Here is a 20,513-nt window from a genome sequence, read left to right as displayed (position 1 = left end):
ACTGTACTGATCCCATAATAACCTACAAAGTGGGTACTATTATTAACTGCAGATACGAATTTTTTCCTTTTTTTTTTTTTTTGTGAGACGGAGTCTCGCTTTGTCTCCCAGGCTGGAGTGCAGTGGCGCGATCTCAGCTCACTGCAAGCTCCGCCTCCCGGGTTCACGCCATTCTCCCGCCTCAGCCTCCGAGTAGCTGGGACCACAGGCGCCCGCCACCACGCCCGGCTAGTTTTTTGTATTTTTAGTAGAGACAGGGTTTCACCATGTTAGCCAGGATGGTCTCGATCTCCTGACCTCATGATCCACCCGCCTCGGCCTCCCAAAGTGCTGGGATTACAGGCTTGAGCCACCGCGCCCGGCCACGAATTTTTTTCTTAAGAGACAGGGTCTGACTCTGTCACCCAGGTAGAGGCACAATCATAGATCACTGCAGCTTCAAACTGCTGGCCTCAAGTAATTCTCTCACCTCAGCGTCCCAAAGTGCTGGGATTACAGGTGCAAGCCTGGTGTCACAAATTATTTTTATATATGTACATTTACACATGTACGTCCATGCAAGGAAAAGAAAGTCTGAATATCCACACCGAACGGATAATAGTGGCTAACTCTTAGAGGAAAACTGAAATTTGGGTGGGCAGTCAGGTGAAATTTCTGCTTTATAATCTATATATTTTTATAAAAAAACATTTATTCCATGTATATTTTTAATTGGAACAAAAATGCATCAGACATTTCAAAAATTGAATTACACAAAAAAAAGTATGCATAGAATAAATATATGGGTTTTACTGGTTTGGATAAAGGCAAAAGATTATGAAAGTCCATCCACAATAAAGAACTCCTATAACCCAAAACAAAAAACTTAATTAAAAAATGGGCAAAAGGGCCAGGCGCAGTGGCTCATGCCTGTAATACCAGCACTTTGGGAGGCCGAGGTGGGTGGATCACTTGAGGTCAGGAGTTCAAGACCAGCCTGGCCAACATAGTGAAACCTCGTCTCTACTAAAAATACAAAAAATTAGCCAGGCACAGTGGCAGGCGCCTGTAATCCCAGCTACTCGGGAGGCTGAGGCAGGAGAATCACTGGAACCCGGGAGGCAGAGGTTGCAATGAGCCGAGATTGCACCACTGCACTCCAGCCTGGGCAACAAGAGCCAAACTCTGTCTCCAAAGAAAAAAAAATGGGCAAAGGATTTGAATAGACATTTCTCCAGTGAATGTACAGTAATGGTCAATAAGCATGTAAAAAGATGCTCAGAATGACTAATCAACAGGGAAATGGGAAATGCAAATCAAAACAATGAGATGCTGTACCTACTCACAAAAATTAGGATGGCTATCATCAGAAAAGAAAAAGTGTTGGTGAGGATATGGAGAAATTGGAACCTTGGTATACTGCTGCAAGAATGTAAAACAATGTAGCCACTGTGGAAAACAGTTTACTGGTTCCTCAAAAAGTTACATGTAGTGCCAGGTACAATGGCTTACACCTGAAATCTCAGCAACTCAGGAGTCTGAGGCAGGAAGATCCCTTGAAGCCAGGAGTATAAGACCAGCCTGGACAACACAGTGAGATTCTGTCTTTAATTAGTCAACTGTGATGGCTGGGTAACCATGTGAATATACTTAATGCCAATGAACTGTACACATAAAAATGGTTAAAACGGTAAGCTTTATGGTATGTATATTTTACAATATTTAAATTTAATTACATTTTTAAAAATTGTTACCAAAAAAATACTAAGAATCCATCCAAGTTATATAGAAAAGGAGTATCAGATCAAGCTTTCCAAAGTGCCAAAACTCACAAGATTACCTGGTTGCTTGCCCCATACCCAGCTTTCCAGGATTGACTTGGCCCTATATACAGGTGCAGGAGTTTCTTCTTCATCCTTTTTCTCTTTGTCATTCATATCTTCTTTCTTTGTTCCACTCGGTTCAACACTATCATCTGCAGAATTAAAAATATTTTAATCTGTAACTGCTTTTCAGAATGCCATACCATTAGTCTCTGCAAATGTCCCTCCCCGAAAAGTTACAACACACATCATTAATTGAATGTTTGCCCACTTAAAAATAAAAGACATCAGTCACACCTGTAACAGATCCAGTACACTTTTCATAAAGAAACCAATATATCACCCAGGCACAGGGGCTCATGCCTGTAATCCCAGCATTTTGGGAAGCCAAGGCGGGTAGATCACAAGGTCAGGAGATCAAGACCATCCTGGCTAACACAGTGAAACCCTGTCTCTACTAAAAATACAAAAAATTAGCCAGGCATGATGGTGGGCGCCTGTAATCCCAGCTACCCGGGAGGCTGAGGCAGGACAATGGTGTGAACCCTGGAGGTAGAGCTTGCAGTGACCCGAGATGACGCCACTGTACTCCAGTCTGGGCAACAGAGCAAGACTCTGTAGCAAAAAGAAAAAAAGAAAAAGAAACCGATATAACAAATTATTCAAAGCATGTCTTCCAAAATGATATTCCATCAACTTCCTAGTACACTTCACAACTGAGAAACTTAGTCTTTGATATTTACCTACTTCAATTTCACACCAATTGCCTTTTTCCAGTGAGTCCCAATGCTTGTGTATACATGGGAAAAAGGAGGGTGTAGAACAGGAGTATGATTCAAAAATCTTTCAACTCCTTACGAGGCCCTACTCCACTGCCAACTGAGAAGCACTGCTGTGCAGGGGCGCTATCACTGAGAGCAGAACTCAGTAGCACTGGGACACAAAGGAAAAGCTGAGAACAATGACTTTAGGCCACTGACAATGTGAAGTTTCTGTCAAAAACAACTGTCATGAAACTCCTTACATAGTAAGCGAAGAGCAGAGAGAACTAACCTTAATCTTGACGTGTAAACACGTTGCATCACACAAGGCTGTTACTAACCGTCTACACAACATAATTAGAAAAATGCATCGAAATCGGTGGAAGACATGATATCCCACCCAGATTACAAACCATGAGTGTCTACAAATCTCTAAGGAAACAGTTCCTCCGTTTACAACACTTCTGACACCAAATGCATGGACTTTTGCACCAGGCAATTCTCCAGTGCTCCGGGACACCCAGCTACGTGTCCCACAGTGCAATTCAATTCTGAAACTACCTACCTAGAATTGGCACAGACCCCACTGGTTACTAACAGGAGAGAAAAGGTACAATGCTGAGAAAAATACCCAAAGAACTAATGGCTGAAAACTTCCTAAGTTCAGCAAATGGCATAAACCCAGGCAGACTGAAGAATCTGTGCGAAGCCCAAACAAGATAAATCCAAAGGAAGCCATGACTAGGCACATCGTAATCAGCTGCTAAACACTAAGGACAAAAACCTTTTGAAAAGTGCCACAGAAAGCAGATATAGAAGAGTGTGTTGTGTGGCCTGAAATGAAGGCTAAATATTACGTGCTGCCTTGACGGCGGTAAAATCAAGAAGGCCTCAAACAGCCTAACCACAAGGTCTCCTCCGAGCTCTGCTCCCACGGATAAGGTTCCAAAGCCAAACAACCCTCCTTATCATGGAGACCCGACCCCAGCCTGCTCATCCCTGCCAGCCCAGAGGTATTCGAACAAGCCAATCACGTCTTCCCATGGAAGCAAGGTCATCTCACCCTCTTCTTACTACAAAATGTGCCTCCCACAGCCCCTGGTGGCTCACTCTGTTCCCAAGTGCAGCCCCCGTGTGGCATGCGGCGTCCCCCGCCTCCAGGGCTGTGAGCATGCATGTCTAATAAACTGCTATTTCATCTGTCCAGTGTCGGCGTCCTATGTTCAGCCATCCCATATCCCTAGGGCAGGAATCTTCTAGGGTTATAAACAGAACTTTAATCAACCTCTCCTTGGTTATTTTACTGGTTCCATGATACAGCTGCTTCTGTGCAAAAGATCTGAACAGAAACTTCACAGAGGATACAAGAGTGGCAAAGAAGAACATGATATTCAGCATCATTAGCCATTACGGAAATGCAAATTTAAACCACAATGAGATCCCACTAGACTTGTTAGAATGGCTCAACTAAAAATCACTGATAACACCAAGAGCTAACTAAGACACAGAGCAACAGAAACATGACAGATTGCCAGTGGGAATGCAAACTAAATCAGCCACTTTGGAAAACAGTTCAGCACATGACCCAGCTTTCACACTACTAGGTCTTTATCCTAGGGAAATGGAAACTATATTCACACAAAATCTGTACAGAAATGCTCACAGCAGGATTACAATTGCAAAAGAAACATGGAAACAACCACAAGGTCGTACAACAGCGGAATGGATAAACACAATGTGGTACATCCAAATGATGAAATACTACTCAGCAATAAAAAGAACTATTAATACACAGAACAACAGACAAACCTCAAACATATCACTGGGAGTAAATGAAGATGGTTTCAAAACGTTAAAGTATGATTTGACCGGGCGCGGTGGCTCAAGCCTGTAATCCCAGCACTTTGGGAGGCCGAGACGGGCGGATCACGAGGTCAGGAGATCGAGACCATCCTGGCTAACACAGTGAAACCCCGTCTCTACTAAAAAATACAAAAAACTAGCCGGGTGAGGTGGCGGGCGCCTGTAGTCCCAGCTACTCGGGAGGCTGAGGCAGGAGAATGGCGTAAACCCGGGAGGCGGAGCTTGCAGTGAGCTGAGATCCGGCCACTGCACTCCAGCCTGGGCAACAGAGTAAGACTCCGTCTCAAAAAAAAAAAAAAAAAAGATGAAAATCAAAAGCACTATGCAGAGTGAAAGAAGCCAGACACAGAAGAACCTGACTACATGATTCAATTTATGGAGTTCTAGAACTGGCACAATCTGTCAATGCTAGAGAAACATCAGATCAGTTATTGACTCTGGGAAGAAGGGGCAGGACACGAGAGAACTTTCTGAGCAAGAGTCATGATAAAGATGTGGGTTACACAAGTTACATTTGTCAAAACTTGTGAAATAGTGAACTCAGATGCGTTTCATTATATATAAATTTTACCTGAAAGTCAAAAACATAAAGTTTAACTAAAATCAATTACATACATGAGTGTCTAAGCAGCTAGGTGAGACAAACAGTGGATGGACAGACGGCAGGATATGGAGCCAAACCGCAGCCACTCACTGTACACGTCTGTCAGTTATTGTGCGTGTGTGTGTGAATATTTTCAAACAAACATAAAAAAAAAAAAAAAAAAAACGGGTAACTGCTTGACACTGAAACTGAAAAGGGAGACTAATACTTTTCCCATGGTTTGTTTTGTTTTTTTTTAGATGCAGTCTCACTCTGTCACCCAGGCTGAGTGCAGTAACACAATCTCAGCTCACTGCAACCTCCACTCCTGTTCAAGCAATTCTCCTGCCTTTGGCCTCCCAAGAAGCTGGATTACAGGCTCTCGGGCCACCATGCCTGGCTAATTTTTATTTTTAGTATAGACGGGGTTTCACCATGTTGGCCAGGCTGGACTTCAAACTCCCAACCTCAAATGATCTGCCTGCCTCAGCCTCCCAAAGTGCTGGGAATTACAGGCATGATCCACCGCACCCGTCCCCATGTATTTTCAAGTGGACACTATCCCAATTCATTCTACAAAAGAAGAAGAAGCCACTTCCTTCAGTCTAATGCGTTCTCTCCCAACTGGAGCTATTTCAACTGAGAAGAAATAATTTAAAGTGGTAGCTTTATCCATGTTGATGACTCTCAAGTAGGAGAACCAACAAACTTCAACAACGGGTCTCAACCAAGGATCTTTCCCGCTTCAACAACGGGTCTCAACCAAGGATTCTTTCCGCTCACAACGGGTTCCAACCAAGGATCTTTCCCGCTTCGACAACGGGTCTCAACCAAGGATCTTTCCCGCTTCGACAACGGGTCTCAACCAAGGATCTTTCCCGCTTCGACAACGGGTCTCAACCAAGGATCTTTTCCGCTTCGACAACGGGTCTCAACCAAGGATCTTTTCCAATTCAACAAGTTTAGGGTGTATACAAGCACCCATTTTTTTAAACCTCAATGGGGATTCTGAAACACAGCCACAGTTATGAACAACCTAATGATAGTCTTACTGAGCTTTCAAAACTACAATACTAAATAAGATCGTTCAGTGGCATTTCGTTGCAGGGCAAAGGCTTCCAAAAAGTGTTTAATATACTCCCAAAGAACACCACAAATGCAGCAAGACGGTTTTGCAATAAGAATGCCTTCAATTCACATAAAACAATAAAATCCGGGCAGCTTGTATTAACTACCATTTTAGACAACAATCTCCAAAGTAAAAAGCAAAACTTCAAAGAGTTAAGCTCAAAGCTCCTATTCCTATAGCGCATTACAAAATTTCTATAAAATGCATTTTATAATGGTCTTTACAAAATAAAAAACACTAGTTAAAGGCCCTTACCTTTTCTAGGAGGAAGGTCTCCGTTCTGGGTTGATTCTGTTCCAGTGTATACAATTTCTCCATCTTTAACCATTTCGTTCCACAGACCACAGAGCCCATCTCTTGTGAATGCAAGCTGGCAATGATAAACGAGATAAGCTTACAGAGTGCTCACACTCACATTGCAATTTTTAAAGAATGGTATGGGAAAAAAATCTCAATCTCTCTTATGTATTCAATCACTCAGTAATAAAATCAATGATTTACTAAATTAGTGACTTAATCATTTTACATTTCATGAAAGTCATCCAAGAAATAAAAGTGAAAAGGTGCATAATAGTGTCAATACTAGGCTACCTCTTGTGTAACATACAAGAAAAAAGACACGTGGTCCGGCGAAGTCGCTCATGCCTGTAATCCCAGCACTTGCGGGAGGCCAAGAGGGGCAGATCACCTGAGATGAGGAATTTGAGACCAGCCTGGCCAACACGGTGAAACCCCATCTCTACTAAAAATACAAAAGAATTAGCCAGGTATGGTGGCATGCGCCTGTAATCCCAGCTACTCAGGAGGCTGAGGCAGGAGAATCGCTTGAACCCAGGAGGTGGAGGTTGCAGTACGCTGAGATCATGCCACTGCACTCAGCCTCAGTGACAAGAACAAGACTCGGTCTCCAAAAAAAAAAAGAAAAGAAAAGAAAGACACACACAAACAAACACACATGCATGTGCTCTAAAAAGATAAACCAAAAGCAAGTATCAATGACTACCTGTAAGGAAATGGGGAGGGGATACGGGCAAAGGCAGCAGGACCAGAAAAAGCAACAACATTGTAAGTATACTTTGTGTCTTTACTTCTGAAATATACATGACTTTCATCCTCAAAAATTAAAATTAAATTATAAAAAAGCAAAACCTACAACTGGCAACAAGCAAATTAACCCACGCATATACAAAGAAAAGTATGTCAAGGGACTTTTGAACTATACATAATTAATAGAATATACTATAATGAAAAATAAAATCTTATATTTATTGGTATTGATAATATTGTCACAATTTTAGAACTACTTCATGTTGCACAATAAAGCAATGTAAATACAATAAAACATGTTTATGATAAAGCATTAAATGTTATTAGAAATTAAGACTTTAGGCCAGTCATGGTGGCTAACACCTGTAATCCCAGCATTTGGGAGACCAAGGTAGGTAAATCACTTGAGGTCAGGAGTTCATGATCAGCCTGGCCAACATGGTGAAACCCCACCTCTACTAATAATAGAAAAAATTAGCCAGGTGTGCTGGTATATGCCTGTAATCCCAGTCCCTCGGGAGGCTGAAGCAGAATAGCACGAACCCAGGAAGCAGAGGTTTCAGTGAGCCGAGATTGTGCCAATGCACTCCAGCCTGGGCAAATAGAGTGAGACTCTATCTCAAAACAATAATAATAATAATAATAATTAAGGTTTTCAGTATAAAAGAGGAAAACTATCAAAGAAATTTTGAAACACAACTTAAATTGGAAATCTATGAACTTTATTTTTGCATATGTTTGCTTACTCTGTTTTTTGGAAGGACCAGAATCAATGGCAACCTGACCTCAGGCACCCAGATTTTGGTCTCTGAGTACCATTTCCCAATAAAAGAAGCTAGGACTCTTGGGGAAAATGAGATTCAAGGGCCGGGGCAGACAAAGATGAGTCTGGAATATCTTGTTTCCTCAAAGAAAAAGCTACTCATGGCCAGGTGCGGTAGCTCACGCCTATAATCGTAGCACTACGGGAGGCTGAGGCGGGCAGATCACTTGAGGTCAGGAGTTCAAGACCAGCCAACATGGTGAAACCTCGTCTCTTCTAAAACTACAAAAATTAGTTGGGCATGGTGGCAGATGCCCATAATCCCAGCTACTCGGGAGGCTGAGGCAGGAGAATAGCTTGAACCCAGGAGGCGGAGGTTGCAGTGGGCCAAGACTGTGCCACTGCACTCCAGCCTGGGTGACAGAGCAAGGCTTTATCTCAAAAAAAAAAAGCAGCTGTTCAAAGACTGATAGGGACTCCTGGCCAAATTTATAATAATTATAATAACTGTGAACATCAAAATCAAAAACACCTTTGCTTGTCAACATTTGTGAGTCAGAAACGGCCCAGAACAGGAAAAGGGGGCATTTCAGGCACTGGGGGAAGGCATCCATCCTGAAAACTGTGTATGCAACAGAAGCCCCCTTGTCTGGCAAAAAAAAAAAAGCCATTTTTAATTAAAAGAGATGTTTGCCCATCTTTTTTTTTTAAACTTCTGTGGATACACACTAGTTGTATGTATATATGGGTGTATATATATGTATATATGAGCGATTTTCACACAGGCATACTATGTGTAATAATCACATCAGAGTAAATGGAGTATGCATTTATCCATTGTGTTACAAACAATCCAATTATACTTTGTTATTTTTAAATGGACAATAAATTGACTGTAGTCATCCTGTAATGCTGTCAAGTACTAGATTTTATACATTCTATCTAACTCTTTTTTTTTTTTGAGACGGATCTTGCTCTGGCGCTAGGCTGGAGTGCAGTGCTGCGATCTTGGCTCAGTGCAACCTTCACCTTTCAGGTTCAAGCGATTCTCCTGCCTCAGCCTCCCAAGTAGCAGGGACTACAGGCTCATGCCACCATACCCAGCTAATTTTTGTAGTTTTGGTAGAGATGGGGTTTCACCATGTCGGTCAGGATGGTCTGGGTCTCTTGACCTCATCATGATCCACCTGCCTCGGCCTCCCAAAGTGCTGGGATTACAGGCGTGACCCACTGCACCCAGCCCTATCTAATTCCATTTTTATACCCATTAACTGTCTGTACTTCACCCCCACTTTATCCTTCCCTGTCTCTGATAACCATCATTCTACTCTATCTCCATGAGTTCAATTGCTTTCATTTGCTTAGCTCCTACAAATTAGTGAGAACATGCAAAGTTTGTTTTTCTGGATCTGGCTCACGACATTCTGTCCCTGACTTAACATAATGACCTCCAGTTGTATCCATGTTGTTGCAAACGACAGTATCCCATTCTTTTTTACGGTTGAACAGTACTCCATTGAGTATATATACTACATTTTCTTCACCTATTCATCTGCTGGGGGACACTAAGGTCGCTTCCAAATCTTGGCTATTGAAAATAGTGCTGCATGGCCGGGCGCGGTGGCTCAAGCCTGTAATCCCAGCACTTTGGGAGGCCGAGACGGGCGGATCATGAGGTCAGGAGATCGAGACCATCCTGGCTAATACGGGGAAACCCCGTCTCTACTAAAAAATACAAAAAACTAGCCGGGCGAAGTGGCGGGTGCCTGTAGTCCCAGCTACTTGGGAGGCTGAGGCAGGAGAATGGCGTGAACCCGGGAGGCGGAGCTTGCAGTGAGCTGAGATCCGGCCACTGCACTCCAGCCTGGGTGACAGAGCAAGACTCCGTCTCAAAAAAAAAAAAAAAAAAAAAAAAGAAAATAGTGCTGCAACAAACATGAGAATGTACATATTTCTTCAACATACTGATATTCTTTCCTCTGGGTATATACCTACCAGTGGGATTGCTGAATCATATGACAGTCCTATTTTTAGTTTTTTGAGGAACCTCCAAGCTAATCTCCATAATGGCTGTGCTAATTTATATTCCCACCAACAGCGTACAAGGGTTCCCTTTTCTCTATATCCCTGCCGGCATTTGTTCTTGTTTGTCTTTTGGATACAAGCCATTTTAATTAGGGTGAGATAATATCTCATTGTAGTTTTGATTTGCATTTCTCTGATGATAACTCATGTTGAGCACCTGCTCATATTGCCTGTTTGTCATTTGTATATCTTCAGAAATGTCTATTCAAATCTTTTGCCCATTTGTATTGGATTATTAGATTTTTTTTTCCTACAGAGTTGCTTGAGCTGCTTATATATTCTGGTTATTAATCCCTTGTCCGATGGGTAATTTGCAAGTATTTTCTCCCATTCTGTGGGTTGTCTTTTCATTTTGTTGACTATTTCCTTTGCTGTGCAGAAGCTTTTTAACTTGATGTGACCCCATGTGTCCATTTTAGCTTTGGGTGCCTGTGTTTATGAAGTATTACTCAAGAAATCATTACCCAGTGCAATGTCCTGGAGAGTTTCCCCAATGTTTTCTTTTAGCATTTTCTTTTTTTTTTTTTTTTTTTTTGAGACGGAGTCTCGCTCTGTCACCCAGGCTGGAGTGCAGTGGCCGGATCTCAGCTCACTGCAAGCTCTGCCTCCCGGGTTCACGCCATTCTCCTGCCTCAGCCTCCCGAGTAGCTGGGACTACAGGCGCCCGCCACCTCACCCGGCTAGTTTTTTGTATTTTTTAGTAGAGACGGGGTTTCACCGTGTTAACCAGGATGGTCTCGATCTCCTGACCTCGTGATCCGCCCGTCTCGGCCTCCCAAAGTGCTGGGATTACAGGCTTGAGCCACCGCGCCCGGCCTCTTTTAGCATTTTCATAGTCTGAAGTCTTAGGCATAAGTCTTTACTCTATTTTGACGTGATTTTTGTATGTGGTGACAGAGAGCAGTCTAATTTAATTTTTCTGCATATGGGTGTCTCATTTTCCCAGCACCATTCATCAATAAGACTATCCTTTCCCTCATGTATCCTCCGGATGCCTCAAAGATGAGTTCACTGTAGATGTATGGATTTATTTCTGGGTTCTCTATTCTGTTCCATTGGTCGACGTGTCTGTTTTTATACCAGTACCATGCTGTGTTGGTTATACCTTTGTAGTAAACTTTGCACTTGATCTAAGCCAAAAAAGACCAGGAAGTGATTGTAGTATAATTTCAAGTCAGGTAATGCAGTTTCTCCAGTTTTGTTTTTTGCTCAGGATGGCTTTGGCTATTCTCTTTTATGATTCCATATAAATTTCAGGATTTTTTTTTTCTATTTCTGTGAAGAATGTCATTGGTATTTTGATAGGGATTACATTGAACCTGTAGATTGCTCTGGGTAGTACAGACATTTTAACAATATTGATTCTTCCAATCCATGAACATGGAGTATCTTTTCCTTTTTTGTGTGTCTTCTTCAATTTCCTGCATCAATGCTTTACAGTTTTCATGGTAGAGATCTTTTCACTTCTTGGGTTAGGTTTATTCCTACGTATTTTACTTTATTTGTAGCTATTATAAATGGAATCATTTTTCTTGATTTATTTCTCATACTGTTCACTGTTGACATATAGAAATGCTACTGATTTGGCCGGGTGCAGTGGCTCATACCTGTAATCCCAGCACTTTGGGAGGCCGAGGCTGGTGGATCACCTGAGGTCAGGAGTTCAAGACCAGTCTGGCCAACGTGGTGAAACCATGTCTGTACTAAAAATACAAAAACTAGCCAGGTGTGGTGGCAGGCACCTGTAATCCCAGCTACTCAGGTGGTTAAGGCAGGAGGATCGCTTGAACCTAGGAGGCAGAGGTTGCAGTGAGCCAAGAGTATGCCACTGCTTTCCAGCCTGCGCCACAGAGTGAGACTCCACCTCAAAAAAAAAAAAAAAAGAAAGAAAGAAATGTTACTGATTTTAGTATGTTAATTTAGTACCCCGCAATTTTACTGAATTTATTAGTTCTAATCATTTTTTGGTAGAGTTTTTAGGTTTTTCCAAATATAACAATCATCTGCAAACAAGAATAATTTGGCTTCTTCATTTCCAATTTGGATGCCCTTTATTTTTTTTTTTTATTGTTTTCTGAGATGGAGTCTTGCTCTGTAGCCCAGGCTGGAATATAGTGGCACAATCTCAGCTCACAGCAATCTCCGCCTCCGGGGTTCAAGCGATTTCCCTGCCTCAACCTCCCAAGTAGCTAGAACAACAGGTACCCGCTACCACACTCAGCTAATTTTTATATTTTTAGTAGCAATAGGGTATCACCATGTTGACCAGGCTGGTCTCAAATTCCTGACCTCAAGTGATCCACTCACCTCAGCCTCCCAAAGTGCTGGGATTACAGGTGTGAGCCACTGCACCCGGCCTTTACTTCTCTCTCCTATCTAACTCCTCTAACAAGGGCTTCCAGTATTATATTGAATAACAGTGGTGACAGTGGGCATCCTTGTCTTGTTCCAGATCTTAGAGTAAAGGCTTTCAGTTTTTCACCTTTCAGTATACTAGCTGTGCATCAGTCATATATGGCTTTTATTGCGTTGAAGTGTGTTCCTTCTATAACCAGTTTAGGGTTTTTATTATGAAAGGATGTCAAATTTTATCAAACGCCTTTTCAGCATGAATTTAAATGATCATATGGTTTTTTATCCTTCATTCTATTGATATGATGTATCAAACTGATTGATTTGGATATGGTGAACCATCCTGGCATCCCGGGGATAAACCCCACTTTGGTCATGAAGAATGATCTTTTTCATGTGTTGCTGAATTCGGTTTCCTGGTATTTTGTGGAGTATTTTTTGCATCAATGTTCATCTGGGATACTGGCCTGTTTTCTTTTTTGATTATGTCTTTCTCTGGTTTGGTATCAGGTATCAGGCCTTTTAGAATAAGTTTGGAAGTATTCCCTTCTCCTCTATTGTTGAGAATAGTTTCACTAGGATTGGTAATAGTTCTTTAAATGTTTGGTAAAATTCAGCAGTGAAGCCATTGGGTCCCGGGCTTTTCTTTGCTGGAAGACTTTTTATTATTACAGTTTCAATCTCATTACCTGTTATTGGTATGTTCAGGTTCTGGATTTCTTCATGGTTCAACCTTGGAAGTCTGTATGTGCCTGTGAAATTATCCATTGCTTTTTCCTTTTGCTTTTTTTTTTTTTCCTCCCTGAGACACAGTCTCACTCTGTCACCCAGGCTGGAGTGCAGTAACATGATCTCAGCTCACTGCAACCTTTACCTCCCAGGCTCAAGTGATTCTCGTGCCTCAGCCTCCCAAGTGGCTGGAATTACAAGCACGCAACACCACGCCTGGTTAATTTTTTTACTTTTAGTAGAGATGGAGTTTCACCATGTTGGCCAGACTGGTCTCAAAATCACGATCTCAAGTGATCCACCTGCCTCAGCCTCCCAAAGTGCTGGGATTACAGTCATAAGCCACCGCGTCCAGCCTGCAAACTTATCTATTTCTTCCAGATTTTCCAATTTATTGACATATAGTTGTTCATAGTCTCTAATGACCCTTTGAATTTCTGCAATATCAGTTGTAATGCCTACTTTTTCACCTCTGATTTTATTTGGGTCTTCTTTTTCTCTTAGCCTGCCTGAAGGCTTGCCAATTTCATTTATCTTTTAGAAAAACCAACTTTTCTTTTCATTGATCTTTTGTATTCTTTTCTTCATTTCAACTTCATTTTATTTCTGCTCTGATATTTACGATTTGTGTCTGTCCAATTATGGGTTTGGTTAGCTCCTTCTTTTCTAGTTCTTTAAGATGTATCATTAGGTTATTTATTTGAAGTTTTTCTACTTTTTTGATTTAAGCACTTAGAGCTATAAATTTTCCTCTTAATACTTCTTTCACTATATCCCACAGGTTTCGTATGCTGCGTTGCCATCGCCATTTGTTTCAAGAAATTGTTTAATTTTGGCCGGGCGCGGTGGCTCAAGCCTGTAATCCCAGCACTTTGGGAGGCCGAGACGGGTGGATCACGAGGTCAGGAGATGAAGACCATCCTGGCGAACACGGTGAAACCCCGTCTCTACTAAAAAATACAAAAAACTAGCCGGGCGAGATGGCGGGCGCCTGTAGTCCCAGCTACTCGGGAGGCTGAAGCAGGAGAATGGCGTGAACCCGGGAGGCGGAGCTTGCAGTGAGCTGAGATCTGGCCACTGCACTCCAGCCTGGGCGGCAGAGCGAGACTCCGTCTCAAAAAAAAAAAAAAAAAAAAAAAGAAATTGTTTAATTTCATTCTTAATTTTTTCATTGACCTGTTGGTCATTCAGGGGCACATTGTTTAATTCCCATGTGTTGGTAGAGTTTCCACAATTCCTTGTTATCGATTTTTAGTTATAGTCCATTGTGATCAGAGAAGATACTTGACATAATTTTTTTAACTTTTTTATGGCAAAAGACAGGAATCTAGCTTCATTCTTCTGCATATGACTGTCAAGTTTTCCCAGCACCATTTATTGAAGAGACTGTCTTTTCCCCAGTGTATGTTCTTGGTACCTTTGTCAAACATGAGTTCGCTGTAGATGTGCAGATTTGTTTCTGGATTCTCTATTCTGTTCCGCTGGTCTATGTGTCTGTTTTTGTGCTAGTACCATGCTGTTTTGGTTACTATAGCTCTATAGTATAATTTGAAGTCAGGTAATCTGATTCCTCCAGTTTGTTTCTTTTTAATTAGGAGAGCTTCAGTTATTCTGAGTCTTTTGTGGTCCAACATGAATTTTCGGATTTTTTGTTGCTGTTTCTGTGAAGAATGTCATTGGCATTTCGCTAGGGATTGCATTGAATCAGTAGATTGCTTTGGGTAGTATGGACATTTTAACAATACTGATTCTTCCAATCCATAAACATGAAACATTTTTCCATTTTTTGTGTCCTCTTTAATTTCTTTCATCAGCGTTTTAGAGTTTTCATTACAGAGATCTTTGTAATGATCTTCTTTGGTTACTTCCTAGGTATTTAATTTTACGTGTGGCTACTGTAAATGGGATTACTTTTATAATTTCTTTTTCATATTGTTTACTATTGGCACACAGAAATGCTACTGATTTTTTTATGTTGATTTTGTATACTGGAACTGTACTGAATTTATCAGCTCTAATCATTTTCTTGTGGAGTCTTTAGGTTTTTCCAAATATAAAATCATATCTGCAAACAAGGATAATTTGACTTCTTCCTTTCCAATGTGGATGCCTTTTATTTCTTTCTCTTGTCTCATTGCTCTAGCAAGAACTTCCAGTACTATGTTGCATAACGGTGGCCACACTGAGCATCCTTGTCATGTTCCAGATTTGGAGGAAAGGCTTTCAGTTTTTCACCATTCAGTATGATACTAGCTGTGGGTCTATCATATACGGCTTTTATTATGTTGAGGTATGTTTCTTCCATAACCAGTTTTAACAGATTTTTATCATGAAAGGATGTTGTATTTTATCAAATGCTTTTTCAGCATCAATTGAAATACACATGGTTTTTATCCTTCTGTTGATACGAGGTATCACATCAATTGATTTGCATATGTTGAACCATCCTTGTATCCCAGGGATAAATCCCACTTGGTCACAATGAATGATCTTTCTAATGTATTGCTGAATTTGCTTTGCTAGTATTTTGTTGAGGATATTTCCATCAATATTCATCAGAGACACTGGCTTGTGGTTTTCCTTCTTTGATGTGTCTTTGTCTGCTTTTATACCAAGTTTTGAATTTTTTTTTTTTTTTTTTTTTTTTTGAGACGGAGTCTCACTCTGCCGCCCAGGCTGGAGTACAGTGGCCGGATCTCAGCTCACTGCAAGCTCCGCCTCCCGGGTTTACGCCATTCTCCTGCCTCAGCCGCCGGAGTAGCTGGGACTACAGGCGCCCGCCACCTCGCCCAGCTAGTTTTTTTGTATTTTTTAGTAGAGACGGGGTTTCGCCGTGTTTGTCAGGATGGTCTCGATCTCCTGACCTCGTGATCCGCCCGTCTCGGCCTCCCAAAGTGCTGGGATTACAGGCTTGAGCCACCGCGCCCGGCCTAAAATTTAAAATTTTTTAATATTTTTTAAAATTTATATTATTTTAATATAAAAAATAAAATTAAAAAGTGAGGCAAGAGCATTCAGAGCCCCTGAAATTTAACGAGTAAATGGAAAGGTTTGACTCTTGTACTCATTCAGTCAGAGGAGGGCAGTGAAGACATGCACTGGGGTTCAGTCCAGTCCCTACCACAGTGCACATAAGAGGCTAATGGTGGCCAGAACTCACAGCCCCATGTGGGCCGTGCTCCAGGAGTTACAGACTATCTTCAGGCACTCAAGGGAATATGACATTTGACCTGTGTCTTAAAGTAATAACTCAGAAAACAGAAACAGAGAAGATGAATTAAGAAGCTATCACTGGCCGGGCGCAGTGGCTCACGCCTGTAATCCCAGCACTTTGGGAGGCCCGAAGCAGGCGGATCACGAGGTCAGGAGATTAAGACCATCCTGGCTAACACGGTGAAACCCTGTCTGTACTAAAAATACAAAAAATTAGCCGGGCGTGGTGGCACGCGCCTATAGGCCCAGCTACTCGGGGAGCTGAGGCAAGGGAATTGCTTGAACCCAGGAGGCAGACGTTGCAGTGAGCAGAGACCGCACCACTGCACTTCAGCATGGGTGACAGAGCGGGACTGCATCTCGAAAAAAAAAAAAAGGCTATTACCAAGGGTCCAAAAAAGAAAGGATAAGAGTCGAAGTCAAGACAGGGAAAGTATAGTCTTTAAGATTATTTCAGGCAGGGCACGATGGCTCACACCTGTAATCCCAGCACTTTGGGAGGCCAAGGTGGGCAAACTGCTTGAGCCCAGGAGTTCGAGCCAGAGCAACATGATGAAACCCGGTCTCTACAAAAAATACAAAAATTAACCAGGCGTGGTGGTGTGCACCTGTAGTCCCACTACTCAGGAGACTGAGGGAGGAGGATCACCTGAGCCTGGGGAGTTGAAGGCTGCAGTGAGCCGTGATGGTGCCACTGCATTCCAGCCTGGGCAACTGAGAGTGAGACCCTGACTTAAAAAAAAAAAGGAAATTATTTCAAATCACATAAGTTGAATCAAATGTGAAAAGGAAAATAAGGGAGGGAACAGAAGAGGAATTAGAATTAGTCGTTTTAAGCACTAAGATTTGCCCTGACTACTGAACATAAACGTGGAGCTCCTCCCCATTCCACCAACCCTCAGTAAACACAGATCCACATCTTAGCAGAGGGAGCAGGGCTAGAGACTCAACTCTGGGAGTAGTCCACAAATGGACTCTAGATGATGTCCTGGAGAAGACGCCAACGCCCAAGCAGAGAGGGTGGACCACTGGCCAGCCCTGAAAGCACTCTGAGACTGCCCCACACTGGCTGGGCTCCACACATCAGTGTTGTGTGGTACAGCCTAGATTGAGAAACATTAGTGTTACAGAGGTACCATTTAAAAAAAAAAAAAAAAAAAAAAACGGCCAGGCACAGTGGCTCACACCTGTAATCCTAGCACTTCGGGAGGCCGAGGCAGGTGGATCACCTGAGGTCGGGAGTTCAAGGCCAGCCTGACCACCATGGAGAAACCCTGTCTCTACTAAAAATACAAAATTAGCCAGGGTAGTGGCGCATGCCTGTAATCCCAGCTACTCAGGAGGCTGAGGCAGGAGAACTGTTTGAACCTGGGAGGCGGAGGTTGCGGTGAGCCGAGATCGCACCACTGCACTCCAGCCTGGGCAAAAAGAGCGAAACTCCGTCTCAAAAAATAAATAAATAAATAAATAAATAAAGCCAAAAGATGAAACATTTAAACACTAAGCCAAAGAGGAAGCCCGGTTAACATGGAAACAAGAATAATTACCACAGCCTTTCAATTATTACCTGGGTAGCATTGGGAAGGAAGAGGATAGGACAGACCTTGTCCTTGTGAGTGACAAGGAATTCTTTTCTGGAAGGTGGAGACTGGACTCCTGGAGGGACATGCACTGTGGAAGCCTCCTAGGAACTGATGATCCAAATGAACAGTAAGCACCATTCAAAAAACAACTTGGGCACCTTAAAGGTGGAACATCTCTAAGGCAATTAAAGCAAGCCTCACTGGAGGAGGTCTCCAAAGAGTTAGACTGTGAACAAGCAAAAGTGAAGCCCAGGAGAAGAGCTCTCCAGACCACAGACGGTACAGGATCCTGACTGAGGAAGCAGCAGCCTGGGAACAACTGGAAGACAGCCATGGCACTGGTAAGAACAGGGACTATAGGCAGGGCGTGGTGGCTCACGCTGGAATCCCAGAGCTTTGGGAGGCCAAGGCAGAAGAACTGCTTGAGGCCAAGAGTTCAAAATCAGCCTGGGCAACGTGGTAAAACCGTATCTCTACAAAAATGTAAAAATTAGCCAAGTGCATGGCACGCACCTGTAATCCCAGCTACTCAGGAGGCTACAGCAGGAGGGTTACCTGCGCCCAGGAGTTTGAGGTTACAGTGAGCTCTGATCATACCACAGCACTCCAACCTGGGTGACAGAGACCCTATTCATTAAAAAAAAAGAAAAAGAAAAAAAAAGAATGGGACTTTCAATTTGTACAGTGAGAGTATTTATTTCTACAACTGTCTCCAATTAGCTTTTCATTAGTAGTTGACTTACCTAAACGTGCCCAGTAGGTTTTCAACTTTTGCCTTTTTTGATTCAGATCCCAGATGCTTCTAATTAGGTTATTTGGGCTGAAAACTGTTTTCTAATTTGATCTCACATTCCTATCTTACACCTCTGAAATGACATGGCAAGTAAAGGCACTTTCATCGTCAAAAGACCGCAGCAAGAGAGGCAGTAACAGGCTCACTTTTTGTAAGTTCGTAAACAGAAGCTCAGAGGTTCAATTACTTGACCAAAGGTCACACAACATTGAGGCTGTGAGAGGTGGGATTTCGGAAGAGGCCCAACTCCAAGGCTTATTTGCTTCCCACCAACACCATAACACACGCCCACACCTGCAGCAGGGCAGCCAGGGCAAGCCTTCACACTCCCATACGTAGGCCACCAGTACTTTAATACCAATCAGAACTAGGCAAGCAAATCGTTAAGGCAATTTTTTTTTTTTTTTTTTTTTGAGATGGAGTCTTGCTCTGTCGCCCAGGCTGGAGTGCAGTGGCATGATCTCAGCTCACTGCAAGCTCCGCCTCCCGGGTTCACACCATTCTCCTACCTCAGCCTCCCGAGTAGCTGGGACTACAGGCACCCGCCATCACGCCCGGCTAATTTTTTGTATTTTTAGTAGAGATGGGGTTTCACCGTGTTAGCCAGGATGGTCTCAATCTCCTGACCTCATGATCCACCCACCTCAGCCTCCCAAAGTGCTGGGATTACAGGCGTGAGCCACTGCGCCCGGCCCGTTAAGGCATTTATTAAAATGACTATAGTCAGGCAATAAAATCCAAAACAGAATAATATAACAAATGAATACCTGATTAACGTATAGGTTAGAAAACGTTTCTTTTTCATGTCCTTACAATTTGACAGAGAAGTAATCTGTTCAAATATTTGCAGATGAGTAAAAGTATACGGCTTTTTTTCTTAAACCTACAGAAAAATACTAAACCCCTACTGAACGTAGGACAACATATGAAAAAATGTTAAGAACAGGTTCCTAGAACAATTGGAAACGTCAGATAGGAACATTAAGTACATCGATTTGAAGATATCCTAGAAGCAGCAAGGGAGTGAGGTCTTCCTAAAGCCTAAGACCCATGAGAGGAAGAGGCCCAGAGAACCTAAGCAAGCAGGGATGAGACAGAGAAGCAAAGCGGAGCTTCTGACAGACTCCCAGGGCCCTCATACAGGAGAAAGAGGCCTGGCGGACCCCACGCTCTGAGCTGGAACCTCAAAGGACCACACACCAGAAATACAGGTGAGTGAGAAGTACACCAGTCTTCACAGAAACCATCCCAGTTTCGCATTCTCTCAATTTCCAACGGGCCTGCAGTGACCTAGGATTGCCTAGAACATCCTCTCTGGAGGAAGATATTGCTACCCAGAGCCTCGATTTATTGCTACAATATTGCACATACCATATCTGGAACTCAAGCAAAAATAATAATGACAAAGATACAATACCACCTCATTGAAAAATGAAAAAAAATAGAAGTCAATAGAATAGACCAAGAGTGGATCCTGAAAACAGAAATATACAGACTTTTGTCATGGAAGAGGAGCCTGAGGAATGAACTGAAGTGCTGACATTCTGCTCAGCAGACCCCAGCTCAGGGAAATGGGGTGAGGGAAGTGGGAGAGCGAGACAAGGAGATCAGCAAAGCAACGGTATGAGGTATAGGACTTCACAGTCGGCTAAGCGTGATTTCAGCCTACTCTGCCTATGTAGGAGCCATTCTTACTTCCTTTAATTTCCTAAAAAAAGAAAAATATATATTAAAAAAGAGTGATTTTCTATTTTTCAATGGTTGAAAAATAATCAAAAGAATCATATGTCAACCAAGTGCGGTGGCTCAC

At 42.5% G+C, this 20,513-nt stretch overlaps 1 protein-coding gene across 1 annotated transcript in view; it reads right to left on the bottom strand.

Annotated features, from left to right (window-relative positions):
* Positions 1 to 20,513, bottom strand: part of LOC103881700 (E3 ubiquitin-protein ligase HERC2-like) — a 43,058-nt gene that overhangs the window by 12,704 nt on the left and 9,841 nt on the right. Inside the window, exons 3-4 of the mRNA XM_031668914.1 lie at positions 6,394 to 6,508; positions 1,820 to 1,954 (exon numbers count right to left, since the gene is read on the bottom strand). Of these exons, the coding sequence (XP_031524774.1) occupies positions 1,820 to 1,954; positions 6,394 to 6,508 (250 nt within the window). The remainder of the gene's footprint in view (positions 1 to 1,819; positions 1,955 to 6,393; positions 6,509 to 20,513) is intronic.

This window comes from Papio anubis, chromosome 7, assembly GCF_008728515.1.
Source record: "Papio anubis isolate 15944 chromosome 7, Panubis1.0, whole genome shotgun sequence".
NCBI classification, from domain to species: Eukaryota; Metazoa; Chordata; class Mammalia; order Primates; family Cercopithecidae; genus Papio; species Papio anubis.
This window is presented reverse-complemented; position numbering and strand designations above follow the sequence as displayed.